Here is a 17,229-nt window from a genome sequence, read left to right on the forward strand (position 1 = left end):
TGGTGGGATAAATGCCTACTCCACTCCTCGCTTTATTAGGCTACCTGTGTCCTGGTTCATGGCCCTTGTACTGGTAATGACAGAGAATGTTGGTCCTGGCAGTTCAAATGTAGGAATGCCATTAGTGCAGTGTAACTGTATGGCGGAGTCTTATGCAGGGCTGCTTTCAGTAGCATCTCGCCCCATACACACTTTGGGACCGCTAAGGCCATGCCTGTCGGGTAAGGGAAAGCAGATGATTCACTAGATCTCACTGCATTTAAAGTGTTCAGTATTGTATTGAGTATTGTTCTTGTGGTACTGCTGTGATGAGGTAAGTTGGATAGATGTGGTTAGTCCTATTGAAGTACTGCATTGTTGCAGAATTTGGGGGTCCACCGTCTGGTTACTGGGAGCATGAAAGAAGTTACAATTAACATGAAAGGGTATGTTCAGCTTTGTTTTCTCTGTAACTGGTTCTGAAACTCTAAATGATTTTATTTCCAATGCATATTTTGAATCATGTACCTACAGTGGAATCAATAAAATGTACTGTATAAAGTACAGATATTTGCTGATGTTCGCTTAATGATGCAAAACAAAAACAAAATGTTTTTAAAATTTAGATTGCAAAGCTGGAAGAAATGAATAAGAAGCTTTCTCAGCATTTAGAACAGCTGCAAAGGTAAACAAAAGCTATTTTTAGAATCCTCTTCAACCAGTCATTCTAGGACCATTAAACTATGCTATTTCTGCAGACGTTTGTCACAATTTTTTGGGGGGTTGAGTGTTAAGGTACATTATGTTCACTTTACTGTTCAATGGTTTTATCAAGTTCTGAGTGAAGCTCAATCATATATTGAATGTTGATATAAGTTGGCGTTTTACATTACAAGACAGAGAGGCGGAGGATAGGTCACCGTACGTTCCTCTACGCTAAAGTGTGATCACACAAAAAGTATGAAGGCAAACTGAAACAAAAGAAGAGAAAAGAAAAGGAGAAACTTTTCGTAGACTTTTGTGAATTGTTCCTTAATCCAAAAACCAAGGGCAAGACAGGACGTCTGTCAAGTTATGTGGAAAAGCAATCCTTTATGGAAGAGGAAACCTCACACACATAATAGTGTCATGCTTCTTCATTCTCTCCACACCCCGGTAGGGTAATACCACCAGGCTGGGCTCAACCTCTTCTAAGACTTGCAAAAGAAGGGAGTTCTTAGATTAAAGAACACTACTGGATAAAGGCAGGCTCCCGATAATGTAAAAATACCTTGGGGTTCCTCTGAGAGTCACATTTATTCGTGAGGACTTACGTAGGTCTAAAACCAATGAGGCGATACCAAAGGGGATGATGGACGGAGAGCTTGAGAAAATCAAACACTCACCCCCAGTCAACTGATCTGGATTTAATCAATCATTCCAGAATGCTTGTTTCCGGTCCAGGGAAGACATGGCTTGGCAGTTCGGGCTGAACTGTTCCCATGAGGCACAGGGTCAGACTGATTTGCATATGGCCATGTCTGAACTGGGGTGGTGGAGTGAGCTAAAGAATGATGATGGATTAAACCCAGATCAGTTGACTAGGGGTGAGTGTTTGATTTGCTCAAACGCTCCGTCCGTCATCCCCTTTGGTATCGCTTTGTTCGCCCTAAGTTGGCAGGGTATGCCCAGTCGTGGGTCCCTTGCTCACTCTGCCACTGTATTCAAGATAGCCTGGCTGTTGAGGGTTATGAACCAGAATCCGGTCCCAGGATGCTTGTTTCCGGTCCAGGGAAGACATGGCTTGGCAGTTCGGGCTGGACTGTTCCCATGAGGCACAGGGTCAGACTGATATGCATATGGCCATGTCTGATCTGGGGTAGTGGAGTGAGCTAAAGAATGATGATGTATTAAACCCAGATCAGTTGACTGGGGGTGAGTGTTTGATTTGCTCAAACGCCCAATCCATCATCCCCTTTGGTATCGCTTAAAACGAATGAGGAGCGGGTAGCCAGGGGACAATGGCTCAAACCTGTCTCACATCAACCTACTGTTTATTTGATACTGCAAGATATATTTGTGGGCATGCAAGTGACTTTCACTGCCCACCCCTGCAAGCTGAAACACGTGATATGTGGAAGTCCTCCTACATGCCTCAAAACACAAATGCAATTGTCTCATGTGAGTAAAAATACTGTATTACAATATTTTTCAAGGATTAATAAGACGAAAAAAAGGGGAAACACAAATAATTCTCACCCTAGACTATAGGAGATACCTGCTTCTCGGTCAAGGAGGGGGTGGTGTCCCTTGTAGTCACACACTGATCAAGCACTGATAGTGGCTCAGTAGTCGATAACAAATGTTATGCATGAGGGGCACGATGTCCCCCCCACACCCCAAATATATCAGAAAATACTAAATCACGCACGTCCCGTAGGTCCAAACAATACCAGATCTGCATAAGTGGTTGCTTATGCTACACTTTTGATTCTGAGAAGAGATCTTATCTATACATCAGGCCTAATATATGTGTGTTAGACTGTACAACCAGAACCTATCTTACATAGTTATGGAATGTTAAAGGACAAAGTCATTAGTAAGTCCAAAACCTGTTTTGGTAGTAGTATGGTTAGGGTTGAAGCAAATAATCATGTACCAACTCTCAACTGTGAGGGCATTGGCATTCGCACTCAGGACTCTTAATGAGACGCTAAGGCAGAGGTATGCAGCGTTGCTATGAGTTAAACGAGTCCTCTTTACTAAATTCATGCCCCGTCCGTGTGTGTTCGGCACTACTGTAATGCACAGCCTGTATGGCCAGGGCACACACATAGTCACATGACACCAATTCTCCCCACCATCTCGTGTGATGTAAATAGAACAACACAGATGTTCAACCATTATGCTGACACAAGTCAGTCAGAGGTATTAAGGGCTTAGTATCTTTATCGCATATTGTTCACCCTCTTGTTTAAATAAACCAACAACGAGCATACACACTGTGCCGTTCAACATATACACGTTGGGCGTCTTACAGGGCCACATGCCGTAAAACACCACATAATGCATGTTCACTCCCCTGCAGAAAGACTCGCAACTCTAAAGTCTAAAACGCTCCTGCAGTAAATGTATTTTGCAGTATCAAATAGTAGGCTGATGTGAGACTGGTTTCAGGCATTGTTCTCCAACTACGCGCTCATCATTGTTTTAGACATACCTAGAGTCCTCACGAATAAAGGCGACTCACTGAAAAACCCTGAGGTATTTTTAGATTAGCTGCATCCCGCCTTTATCCAGTAGTTTTTTTAAATCTAAGAACTCCTTTCTTTCGCCAAGTCTTCGAAGAGGTTGAGTCCGCCCTGGTGGTATTACTTTACAGGGGTAGGGAGAGAATGCTGATGATGAAGCATGACCCTACTTAAGCCTGTGAGGTTTCCTCTTCCATAAAGGATGGCTTTTCCACATAACTTGATAGAGGTCCTTTCTTGCCCTTGGTTTTTGGATTAAGGAACATTTCCCAAAAGTCAATGAAAGGTTCTCCTTTTCTCTTCTTTTGTTTTGGTTTGGTTATGTATAAGTTGCGTTAACATTTGTTCATATATTCTAAACCAACCAATAAGCAATAACATATTACTCAAATGAAATTCTGGCAGATGTACTAAAAGTATATTTGCAAAAAGTGGTCGCAAATTGCGCACTGAAATTTTGCAAACTAACTGATTTTGCAACACGACCTATGTACTGAGTCACATCGCAAAATCACCATTTGCAGGGGGTTGAAAAATGACCTGCCACATGAATATTAATTAGAAAGGACAAACACAGGGCCAATGGCCTGCAAGGGACAGCAGACCACCATGCTTGGGTTTACGTTCCCAAATGGAAAACTATATATATATATATTTTTAAATCCAGAAAACACACCATTTCCACCTCAAAAGAACTAGATCAGATTTTTTTCAAAACAGGTTTTCAGTTGGGGAAAACATCAGGGGAACCAGGCAGTGGTTCTGGGCATTACTGCCTGCTCCCACTGAGACTGCCAAATTGATTACTAAAGGATAAAGGGATTCCAAAGTTTGTAGTCGCAAATCCTTTCGTACATCTGGCTCCCAGTTCCTAAAAGCAAGTTACGAAAAGCCATAAAATATGTTGCGATTAATTACTTAGGAATACTGATATTTTTCTTCGTCTCTCTTCTGATTTATGGATATCAGTCAAGGTTTGCTTTTGTGCTGTGACTCTTTCTGAATTGATGCCAAATGTGCAACACTGCACACAGGACTTCAAACACAGAGCAGCAGACTATATATTGGGAGGATTACCCATTGATCGAGCCATGTGCCAGGCGAGAGGTGCCAAACTTCTGTGGGTTAATAAACATCAGCATCAGTGATGTGTGTTTATACTAGAAGTCAGAGGTTTGCTTACTGTTTTGTCGTTGCACTAAGTTCTGAGTTTAATTTGCAACATAAATTAAATAACTCTTCTTGGTTTGAACTATGAATTTGCAGCAGCACAGGTGGTGTAACCCATACTGCTGCTTATCTGATACAGAATTCTTTCAATTTTTGGAAAGGTGCGACCTTAACATGGCCGAATGTCAGTGTACTCGCATGTCTGACACGCAGCTATTCTGGAGAAACTCATGTGAGATACCTTCAGTTGTTTCATCACAGGATCCTGGGTGATCTTGACGAGAATTGAAAGTCTCTGTGTATGCACATGATCTCCGAACACTTTCTATAGATTGAAGACTTTTATTCTAATAAATTAATCTGCATGCCTGTCCTTGAAAAATGTATGAATATAAGTGTCTTTTTTGGCACCAAATGTTTCTCAACTAGCCCTATTTGTTTCTTAAAGATAGCTTAGGGTAAACACATAGGCAGTTGATCTTGGAGTGTTATCTCCTTATGTTCCAGATGTTTTAGATCATCATCACAGTCTTTCCACACTAACCTTCCAGATGGCTTATATAAACTAGAGGAAAGACCAAATCTATTGCAAAACAAGTCCAAAACGTTCTCCCTGCAAGTATGCCTGTCGATTCGCTGGCAATATGATGACAAATTCGAACCTCCAGTACCCTGGAAGATATTTGCATTTACTCTAGATTCTCATCAGTCTCGGATTTGACATTTTCATTACCTCTATTGAAGTCCAAGTTGTTATAGCTAGTTAAATAGATTCTGTAGCTAACCCGATGCACCACAACACTGAGTGATTGTGCTATGGGTAAGAGTAAAGCGAGATAGTTTTAAATTTTTTTTTTAAAGTTATTCTTTTTTTAAACATTTTATTAAGCACAAACCTTTCCTAAGGGCATTAGAGCGCTTTACGTGAGCTCCAGATTACATTAAAACTTTTTTTTTTTTTTTAGGTATGGGGAGATCCAGTGATTTTTCTAGAATCACTGGATGTTAAGTTCTGGCCGTCAGGCGACATTTTCTCCCTTGTCATTATAGTATGCATAAACATATATATATATATTTTTTTAATTTACATTGATTTGCTGTGTGAAACTATTCTAGGCAGTCCCAATAAACACCTGTCAATGTCCTTTAGTGTAATTCTTCTACAAGTTGCTGCATCCTCCCTACTCTGTGTGTGCACATGATCTCGGAATACCGTGTCAATAGCTCGAGAACATTTATTCTAGTAATCGACATATATGTCCTTGCAAACTATATATATTTAAATGCCTGTTTAGCCACGGAATGTTTCTTAATTAGCACTATTCGTGTCTTAAGCACAGGCACTTTATTCATCTTCAAGACGCCAACATCCTCCCCACTCCCACTACTCTTTCCTCCCTGTTGCCCCCCAGCTCTTTCTTTCCCCCTTCCCATTCTTGGAAACAAGAAAATAGAATTACTTAAGCACAAGTGCTTCAGGCCCAGAGTCAAATGTGTACTGAGTCTTTTTAGTGCCCCCCTCTCCTTTTGATACGGGAGGCATGTTTTTAGTCCTCTTTTTGAAGTGGTGCTCCTCCTACACGCTCTCGTCAGTGGCCGCATTGAACCGAATGTCTGTCGCAAGCAGGCCGCGGACGGATCAATCGGCTGTTCTCTCAGACTCAGATAATGGAGCCATGTCTGACGCCACAGTCTCTAGATGTTGCAGTGATGTGGCTCTGCATGGATTGTGGGCGGATGCTGACTGGGTTGGCTCAAAGGTGGTCACTTCAGTATGTGGTCCTGAATATACACGAATAAATGGAGCCCTAGTCTGGCCTACATTGATGAAAGCAGTTGTAATCCCTGCCCCGGCCTGTGTTAATCACAATAGTTGTAGCCCCCACCAGATCCTATGGCAGTCATGCACTTGCCACCCTGGCTGGGCCTAAGATGATCACACAGTGGTGGTTTCTCACAGAAACCTAGATGAGGGACTTGAGAGCCATTGGAGAGGTCTTTCCTATTTTTCACTTGTGAAGTCCGCTCTCTTGATGTCCCACAGCCACTGGAGACCCCAACACACACACTCTTCCTGGACAGTCTCTCCTTCTGCAGTGCCAAGCAGACTGAGGTAGTAGGTCAGAGTTGTCTCACTTTAGTATGGGATGTGTCTGTGAAGGTTACTTGGTTGTAGAAGACATTGAGAGAGTGATGTGAGTACATTTCCATTGATGAATTTAAGATGGTCAATTTTTTTTAATAAATTGATGGTTTTCATGGAGAGTAGGATCTCAGGGTGCCAGAGGATTTGAAGCTGAATTAAGGGTAGTGTGAGGAGTGATTGGATGCAGAAGCATCCCATTGGTCTGAGTTGGCATCAGAGTTGATCTGATCTTGGGGGACTGATCTTGTTTTCGTTCTTGGTGAAGAAGTCATTGATGACATTGAACTTCTCACTTCATTTTGCATGTGAAGGTTGGGGTTGCTGTAGTCGTGTTTGACTTGCTTGAAGGGTACTTTGCATCTAAATAAAGAGTCCTGGATGGTGGTTCAGTAGAAATTGGTTTTGGCTGATGTGATGAGGAGAGTAAATGCAAAATGCAATTTTAAGTAGAGTGAGGTATTTTGGGTCTATGGTTGGTCTTCGTTTTGTTTCTTGACTGCATTTCAGGCATTTCTTCCTTGAGCTACTCGAGTACCAGAGCATAGGGTTTGGAGGACTGTGATTTTAGAGGACAACATTAAAGAGCCCCTCAGGTCCGCTGTAAAAATGAACTGAAACGTGAACTAAAATTACAGCGTATTTTAGACACCAGTAGATGTCTGGCTGCCTTAAAGTTTCAGTGTGAGCAATTAATGCTTAAGGTGATCTATAGGTTTCTCATTTTAGTTTTTTCATTTCAAATATTCCTATATTGAAAAGCAAAACAAATTGATGCCATGTAAGCTACTTATTACTCTGTGTAAAGAAGAGCAGTCTCTCTATTTATAAAAAAGTTCAAAGATTTGGTGCAGAGGCCCATTCCGATTATGGAGCCTAAAGATTATAGTTAAGTAACTATTTATTTTATCACTACTAAACCCACGAAGCTTACTCTAGTATTGTGAATTCTCCTACAAGCAGTAACCTCAAGTTTGAGTAGGCATGCAGAGACGTCAAACAGCGAAGTTCTCTTGCCTGACTGAGCTTCTTGCTATTAGCAAAACTTCATGATGCCCCACCTCTTTCATAGAACAATGTATATTTACATTATAGAAAGTTTTCAGTGGCTGTATGAATGTCATTTTCTTTAAATGTCTTCTTTTTTTTTGCCTCAATTTAGCCCAAGATCACCTCAGGAACTTTCTCGAGTACAGTCTTCAACATCAATCAACAGCTCTTCTTCAAGTTAGTGAAAAAAAAGTGTTGTTTTGTTTACAGATGTTTTGTAAATGTGAGACGTTTCATATCTGTACCCTAAAATGTAATTTAATATTTTATTTAGGTCATCTAACAAAGCAATATGGATATTCTTCATGTTTACATCCTCTCACTCATCAGTTATCTTCAAATGTGTACGTAAAATTTATTTTGCATCTCTACTGTTGAACCCTAACAATGACATTTAGTTTGATGAAGAGGAATTTATTTTCCCAATGTCTTCATTTTGTGCGTTCTACTTTGATAGTGATAGGATTGTTTGTTGTAATGTTGTTTTTCAAAAATACTTTTTTGTTTTTAAGCATATGAATAAGGGGATGTGGCCAACCAAGGTGGCTGACTGGACGTGCCGTTAGGGAGCTCCGTCTCCCTGTTACGTCAGCCCGCAAAAGCCTGTCGCATCCTGCTACATTTGGGGCTCCCCATGCTGGCTGATCCCCTTACTTATCCTGCAGCTGCCCTGGGGCGTGAGGGATTCCCCTGCCGCAGTCCCTGGACTGTAGCTGACAACACTGTGCGCTAGGTGGCCTACCTCTACTGGGGCCTGAGCCTGGCCCTAAGGGCCCGGATCTTCATGACTCTTGGCCGGGTCTGGTGCCAGAGTGCGGGGACCTGCACGGGGTCTGGGTGTCCCTGCCTGGTGGACTCATGTGACCTGGCCTCCGACTCTTGAACTGATGGACCTGCAGCGTCCGTCTACCTTCCCCCTCTGGCATGGTAGAGGGCTGGGGGGTCCCTGCCTATGGTGTTGCTGGACTCCTCCAGTACACCTCTCGTTGGCTGTGCTCCCTCCACCGCCCCCACCCCAAACCAGGTTCCAGGTCTGGGGGTATTTTCACCCGCCGGACCCTGCACGATGCAGGGGACTGTGGCGGCAACTGCGGCGGCCTCAGAGATGGTCCGTAGTGTAGAGGCGGGCCCTATTGCTAAGATTTGGAACACAGTCGCTCACCTTACGCTGCCTCTGAGGGACGTTCCGGTGGCCACCGGCATTGAATGAATGGCGCTGGATTCCTTGCGGCCTAAGCATCATTGAACCCAGTGGGTGGGTCATAGATTGAGTCCAGGCAGGGCTCGAAAAATCATAAAAATTTTCCCTAGACCTCCAGGTCTAGTAACTTTAATAATCTACTCGACATAACTGTAATGTACTTGACCCGTGAACTGGTCTCAAATTAAGTGATCCTAAGCAAATATTTTGTCTTATGGAGCCGCCTTTTCTTTATTATCACATAAGAGAGCACCTTCAAATATGCAAGTACACTATTTCTGCTGTACAAAAATACATTTTTATTTACTAGACTAAATGTTTTCTCCATTTATAACAAAAATTGAATCTCATATATAGATACACATGATCCTTGGCTTGCCTCTTCGTTCACTAATGGCATCCTCATAAGGGCAAGAGCAGTAATAATTCCCAGTTCATGTTTAAAAACTCACATTTCATAAATATATTACCAATGAATGATGTGGTAGTGCGTTTTCATTTGCATATAGCATATCTTCCATTGAAATGGCCACAAAACATTCCCACTAACATGCAGTTTAACTGATAATAGTGCATAAACATTTTTGGGAAATTGGGTTTCAGCAAAAATATAAAAAATGTGCACATCAAGTAAAGTGTTCTTATTTGTTTTGATCCTATGAAAATATTTTTTTCACCACAGAATTACAGAAATGTGTCTTCATAAATAGTGAAATATATTTCAAATGTTTCAACACTTCACTTGGGTATTTCAGTGTTGTGTTAGAAAAAAACCTGACATCTTACAGCCTTTCATTTAACATGCTTTGCACAGTTCAGTTGTCACACAGTTCACTTTACAAAATCCTCTTACTTAAGTCCTATAAAGGTTATAAGTTAAGCTGACTTTTGACCTCTGTCTCTGAAAGCTAGCAAATGTGACAAGATAGCAAGATTTATTGCCATTTTCATTGCTCTTTCACTTTGTGAGCAATAAATATACCTTTCAATCTTGTTACATTTGCTCTACTTTCAGAGACAGAGGTCAAAAGTCATTATGTCTTCCCTTAAGTTAGAGGATTTTCAACCTCCCAAAAAGGGCGAGTAGTCCCTAAAATTAGCTTGTCCTGAATATATCTTGCTTGTAGCCCTCCGAGGGGCCCATGACTAAATTGGTGGGACGTGGCTTGGAGGAGTGTCACACCCATGAGTGATACATACCTGGGCCCTGTGAGTTTTTTCTCGTGAGGGTTGGGCGTTCGGGCTTCTAGGAGTTCCCACTTCTGCTGGGCTGTTTGGTGCTTGAACATTCGCTGGTGGGGTATCACGGGAGCACCGTGCATCACCTACCACCTGCCTCCTCCCCCGACTGGCAGCCTAGCATACTATTCCCTGGCAGAGGCTTCCCTGCAGCGGCAGCCCTGATTTTTTTATCCCAACACTAAGTGACTGTTGTGGGGCTCATGCGCTGACCTTTCAGTGCAGGGGCGACGAAGGACACAGACGGTCTTCCTGGACAGCGCTCTGGGACATGCTCATTTGCTCCATTCATAGTCTGTCTCCTTTTTTCAGATTTTTGACCGGACCGCTGCACTGGAAAAGGAATCTTATAGAACTCCCTACTGTTTGTCTGCCTCAGGGACGGGTCCCTTTTGAGCGCCCCCAGATCTTTATGCTATGGGGAAAGACAGGCCTCAGAGGCAGCAGCAAGGGAATATTATCACCCAGTTTATCCAGTATTGGGGTATCTTTCATAGATTTACATGCCTGAATCATTCCCCGTCACCGAGGCGGGAGTCCCACGGTAAAAGTGCAAAAGCAGTGCCTTAGTAAATCAGTAGTAGGCTAAAAGAAAAGCCCACAGGCCTAAAACTTAGTAGCCTATCTACCTCCATATATGAAAAGAACTAAAAAACAGTTCCAACCAATCAGCTACCAGCACCCTCTAGAACCTTACCAGCAGAGGCAGTTCTTCTCAGATTTTTACCGCACGTAGTGTGGAAGGGAATCTCCCGGAGTGCCTACTCAGTTTCTTCAAATTTGTTCTTCAAAATGTCTGACAAGACTGCTCTTTATAGAGCTTGCAGGACCTGTGAGAAGAAGAGGGTCCATGTGGGTGATCAGCACAAGGACTGCATCTACTGTCTACATCCTAAACATGTTGTTAAGGATTGTTGAATCTGCCAAACTATCCCTGCTAAAACGTTTAGGGACAAGGAAGCAAGGCTGCTTTTGTGGTTGAAATCTTCCTCGGCTGAGGAGAATGACAAGGCCTTGACATTTAGCAAGAGGGCTAGATCTCATGACAGCTCTTCCAGTGAGGGAAGAAAGCCTCACAAGGCTTCTCATGAAGTTTCTGACCAGTCACAGAGGTCTCCCAAACTATCCTCTGGGTCAACGCCGTCTCCGTCCTCTGAGGTTTCTAAAAGGCCTTCAGCCCCCAGAACCGTGAGTAAAATCCAGGTTAAAACCCTTACTCTGGTTTCCTCTCATACGGTCTCTGTGACTTCTGCTGCTCCTCGATCTACCGCTACAGTCTCCACTACGGCCATTTCTTCGCCTATTGTGTCTTGTAAGATCTCCACTTCAAAGAAATCTAGTGTGGCGAATAATTAGTCGATGAAGAGTTCATTATCTAAACTTCTGTTGACGACAGCGTCTACGTCGAGCTCGTCGACGACAGTTCCATCGACGAAGGTAAAGTCCACCTCTTTGACGTTGAGTCCATCGACGATAACTCAGTCGATGATGACTCCGTCAACGAAGAGCCAATAGACGACGACACCGTTGACGAAGAGCCCGTCAACAAAAAGTTTGTCAACGGCGATTCCACCAGTTTCACAGACTACACCTATTTCTTACACTCATTTCCAATTAAAAACTTACCAGAGACATGATTACGGCAACATATCTCCTCTGCTACCATCTCATATTCTGGAAACTTATGATGAAGATGATGACTTTATTTATTTATAAAGTTTTTTATAGCGCAAACTTGATCCCGAAGGATATCAGAACGCTTTACAATTTGAGGCAAAGGTAACAAATCAGAACATTAGTCTAACATGGGGAATCTAATGGGCATTGAATCAACTAGTACAAACATAACAGCTCAATATAACCTGAGTGCACGAGTAGGAATGGGCTGTGTGATGGAGCATAGAGAGATAAGGGGAGTATATACAATAATCATATACAGGAATAATAACCAGTACCCAAAACTATAATCGAAACAAGAGTCAAATGGGGAGTCTAAAAGGCATTGAATCAAATGTTGAACGTCTAACAGCTCATTTATACACCTGGGTAAACAAAGAATGTGCTTGACGATGGAGCATAATGACTCTAGCATGGAGCATGATTCTATTCACATTAACTATCAAAATTCAAGACATAAAAAGCACAACACGCTCCTAAGATGACTCTCCTTTCTGCATAGCGCTTACTACTCCGACGAGGCGTTGAAATGTAGGAGCACGCCGTCCGAGAACTGTCAGAGTATTGAATGGCCCAGAGCCGTATGCGACTCAAAACATCTAAATACCTGTAGCAAGCTATAGCATATAACATAACACAGCATGTTCTAAATGCATAACTTACTATGACAACTCATAACACAGCACAGCGTTAAATCGACATAAGTGACATGCTGCTTCTCTTTCATCTTCTGTTAAAAAGGTTGTCGACGCATCGTAAGGCTGGGAAAGGCACTATAAAATGTTCCTCATGCTAGATAAAATGACAGAGTGACATTATTTCCTCCATTCAGAAACATAAAAAGCCAAACAAGTGATGTCATGTAATATGAAAAGGGAAAGTGGGAAACGAGTTACAGCATTCCCACCACTCTTACGTTACAAAACCCTCGACCAGGCCCGAGCCCCCGACATGACATTATGTATGTGACTGTTCGGCATAACTCGCCACCCCTCTGAACTTCAAATAAAGTGTCAAGATTATGAGGCGGCAGAGGATTACCAGGAACACTATTACCAGGAACACCTCTCTACCCCTTATCAAAAACCTCCCAGAAGGGTTTCGGACCGGGGAGAGACAAATCATCTTCCTCCTACACCAATACAAGATGTGCTAGCCATGCTGGCAGATTACCGCCAAAGGTTTTCTTCAGTACTGGCTGTTCCTGTTTTGCCACCCTTACCTACGGAAGTACCATTCTCGCTGCCACAGGTGGAGGTCCCTAGCTCCCAAACACAACCTTCAGGAGCAGTACCTCAAACACACCATGATATTTCTTCCTCGGACAAGGAAGATGTCGAAGAGGGTGAATTACCCGACAATACTGGTAATGCGGATCCTTGGGATGAATATATCATTCCCATGCCTTCTCCGCCTATTCCTCAGCCATCAGATTTTCCCCCTGAGGACATTGGCGGTCTTCACAACCTGATTCAACGTGCTGCAACCAGATTTCAGTTACCAGTAACGATAGAACACACGGATTGCTTCTTGCCTGATTTTAAAGAAGAATACAGGAAAATAACAGGAGCGATTCCCATCATTGATTATATTTGGAATGAAGGGATAAAAATTACGCATGCCTCTATACCTGCTGTTCTCCCGAGCATTGAGAAAAAGTACCATGCTCCTCCGGATACTCCATCTTGTCTGATAGGTCATCCACGACTGGATTCAGTTGTATCACAGGCTGCCCAACAAAGATCCAAAAATCCAGCTATGCCGATTTCAACACCGCCGGATAAAGAAGGAAGGAGGTTAGACTTGATAGGGAAAAAGTTCTCCACTAATGCAGCAGCCTCCTTTAAGGCAGCAAATTCACTGGCCATTCTCGGTCGTCACGACGCAAGATGTGGTCAGATTTGACAGAATTTATGGACCTCATCCTGGAAGACCGTAGACCAGAGGCAAGGAAAATACTTTTGGAAGGGAAGCGAGCCGAAATTATAGATTGCGCTCTAGATATTGCTAACACCAACTTTAGACAACTCGCCGGTGTTGCAGTACTTAGAGGCCAAGGATGGCTTAAAGCTACATCCTTTAGGCCAGAGGTACAAACAAAAATCTTAGACAAGGCCTATGATGGTGATTCCTTATGGAAAGCACATAGACGAGGCCCTTCTAGCCATTTAGACTGATACTGATACGGCAAAATCATTGGCTGCTCTCCAATACAAGCAAGGATCTTTCCGAGGAGCCAGAGGTCGTGGCTTTACATCAAGAGGAGGATATCAAAATCGGCAAAATAGACAGTATCAGTCGCAATATAGACAGCCCTACGGCCAATCGTCTTACAGACAATCTTCCTTGAGCAGTAGACTCTCTGCATTGGTGGTCTCAGAAAGCAAACTTGACTCCGGGTCTCACTTTCCTGCCAACTCCTCCAGAGTTCGTTCTAACAGCAGAAGCCTCCATGGAGGGATGGGGAGGCCTTCTCCAAGACTTACAAATTCAGGGACGATGGCCCCAAGAATACCGTCGGCAGCCCATCAACAGATTGGAACTGCGCACCATCTTTCTCTCTCTGCAGGCATTCCTCCAGAGGATTGCGGGCTCCTCCGTGCTGGTCCGTACCGACAATACGACCAGCATGTATTACATCAATAAACAAGGGGGAACAAGATCACTCTCTGTCACAGGAGGCTCAGGAACTGTGGGAGTGGATTACAGCCCACAAGATAACCCTAAGAGCAGAACATGTCAAAGGGCTTCAGAACACCTTGGCCGACACCTTGAGCAGATCTCTCTCGGGTTGTCACTAGTGGGAATTGGAGCAGAAGCAAGTGGAGAAGATCTTTCACATTTCTGACAAACCAAAACTGGACCTGTTTGCGACATGAGAGAACAAGAAATGCCAATACTACGCCTGCAGGTTCCCTCAACAGGATTCAAGGGGGAATGCCCTGTCTGTGCTCTTGTCAGGGATTTGTGCGTACGCTTTCCCCCCCAATACCATTGATTCCAAAAGTGCTTCAAAAGATGAAGAGGGAGGGCTGCTGTCTCATCCTAATTGCTCTCCGCTGGCCAAGGCAATATTGGTTTCAGGAACTGCTTCTGCTATCCCAGGAGGACCCTTTACGTCTAGTTCCAACACTCTCGATGTTGACAAGGGAGAAGGGTCAAATACTTCAACCAGATCCACAGTTGCTGCGCTTGCACGCATGGCTCCTGATTTCTTAGAATTCAAAGATCTGAACATTTCTCAGGACTGTCGTGAAATTCTAGCCAAATCTCGTGCCCAGAGTACAGAAAAAACGTATTGCTTAATTTATGAAAGGTCTCTTTCGAGTTTTTCCACCAATACGGGCACAACCTCCAGAGTGGGAGTTGAGCACAGTGTTCGCTCAATAATTGAGAAGACCGTTTGAACCCATACACAATGCTGAGCTCAAATTTCTAACATGGAACGTGGCGCTTTTATTAGCTCTTACATCGGCTCGAAAGGGTTAGCGAAATCAAAGCTTTCACTATCTAAGAACCCTTTTTGCATTTCTCTAAGGATTACGTAACTCTATGGACAAATCCCAAATTCATCACTAAAGTACCGTCTCCATTCCATTTAAATCAGCCTGTAAAGCTTTAAACTTTCTTCTCAGATCCAGCTATGCCAGCGGAAAGAGCTTTACCCTCACTTGATGTCAAGCGTAGTCTTAAATTCTATTTACAGAAAACTAAGGACATCAGGCAATCCAATCAATTACTAATAGCCTATGGTCAAACCACACTTGGGACTGCTGTAACTAAAGCAACTATAACCAGGTGGCTGGCTTACACAATTCATTTCTGCCATGGCAAAGCCAATAAACCTTTGCAGAAAAAGGTCAAAGCGCATTCCACCAGAACTGTAGCAGCTTCTACTGTGCTATTTGCTGGAGTTACATTAGAAAATATCTGTCGTGCTGCGACATGGACAAATGTCCACACGTTCACAAAGCACTACTATCTGCAATCTACGTCGCAGTACGATGCAGCTGAAGGAAAAGCTGTTCTTCAACATCTTTTTCAATAAGGTTAGAATTACATATTTATTTATTCTACATGGTATATGTATGTATATTATGGTTCGAGGCATGTGGGCTGCTAAATTCATATCTTAGCATTAGATCGCCGCCTAGTGTTGGGCTCGGATGATTGCACATTGTTGTCCTGGAAGAGTCTTCGAAGTATCCTGAGATAGGTGGCTCCTCCCCTGGACTACAGTGCGCATGGGCATCGGCTCCATCCCCAGATTGTTTTTTTCCGCCATTGGGTTCGGATGTGGTCTCGACGTCTTACTGTCGGAACCAAGTAAAACTAACTTTTAGCGGCCAAAAGGCCTCGATTTTCTTGCGTCGGTATTGTCTGCGCACGGTCTCGAGTCTTCCGTCTCTTGGAGCCGGAATAAGCGGAGTTTTCTTCGCTCTCGGAACTTTGAGGCCTTCTCATCGCGACACGACTGCAAGCCTTTTCGGACATGGAGCGGAGCCCGTTTAAGTACTGCCCGCTCTGTGGGTCCAAGTACCCACACATCGATCTACACCCCGTGTGTAACAAATGCCTTTCGCCTGACCACGACGACGGAAAGTGCAAGGCCTGTGCACAGTTCCGATCGAAAAAGACTCTCAAGCTTCGGCGCGCGGTGCGCATGGAAGCTAAACAAGCGGCACCGGATCCGGAGAACATCTTCGGCGACCAAGACGAAGAGGACCAGGGTCACCATCTCCAAATCTCCCCACCCGGGACGGAGGTCGAGGCGGATCCGGGAGACGACGACGGAGTCGCGGGTCCAGGCCTTGAATACGTCGACGAGGTAGGAGACGACGATGAGATTTATGGGGCCGCGGCGGATAGCTCAGCGGACGAGCTCTGCCCCGAAGGTTACGAGGATACCGACCGGGACACGGGATCGCCTGTCGGCCTTACCCAAGACCCGTTGCCGCAAGCCACAGACCCGCCTTCGGGCCCGGCCACGGACTTACTTGCTGGGCAGACTGTTTCGAAACCGAAACCGAAACCATCGGGATCGACAACACCTAAAATGGCCGACCCGAAATCGAAACTGAAAGTTAAGGACTCGAGTGTCCCTAAGATGGCTGCCGTGCCGGTGAAACCGACGGCGCCTGCTACCCTATCGACTCCGTCGACCTCCGGTCCGCAGAAGTCGAGGAAGTCCGTCGATTCCGATGCTGCGAAATCGAAACCGACGCCAGAGGAGGGGTCCTCCAAGAAAGATGGTCGGCACGGGACAGCGGCTCCGACGCCGTCAAAACCCGCCAAAGTCGGCTCCAAGGAGGCTACGCAGGCACACGGAAAGAAGTCTGTGCCCCGAACGCAGGAATCGGAGGCGGTACAGACGGGATCCGCGCCCAAGACGCACAAGGCCCACAAGGACGTCGGATCCGAGGGGAAAATCAGACCATCCTCGTCGGCGCCGACACAAACTGTGAGTGTGCCGTCCCCCATTGCCGACTCACTAAAGAGGATCAGGGAAAAGGCCTTTGCCCCGTCGGCTCCGATACCAT

General features: G+C 44.3%; 1 protein-coding gene across 5 annotated transcripts in view; it reads left to right on the top strand.

Annotated features, from left to right (window-relative positions):
- RNF212 (ring finger protein 212) overlaps positions 1-17,229 on the top strand; it is a 348,304-nt gene that overhangs the window by 143,581 nt on the left and 187,494 nt on the right. For all 5 annotated transcript variants that reach the window (XM_078679015.1, XM_078679014.1, XM_078679013.1 and 2 more), the window contains 3 exons: positions 606-664; positions 7,685-7,749; positions 7,847-7,916. In XM_078679015.1, the coding sequence (XP_078535141.1) occupies positions 606-664; positions 7,685-7,749; positions 7,847-7,916 (194 nt within the window). The remainder of the gene's footprint in view (positions 1-605; positions 665-7,684; positions 7,750-7,846; positions 7,917-17,229) is intronic.

The sequence above is a fragment of the Lissotriton helveticus genome, chromosome 2_2, assembly GCF_964261635.1.
Source record: "Lissotriton helveticus chromosome 2_2, aLisHel1.1, whole genome shotgun sequence".
Classification (NCBI taxonomy): domain Eukaryota; kingdom Metazoa; phylum Chordata; class Amphibia; order Caudata; family Salamandridae; genus Lissotriton; species Lissotriton helveticus.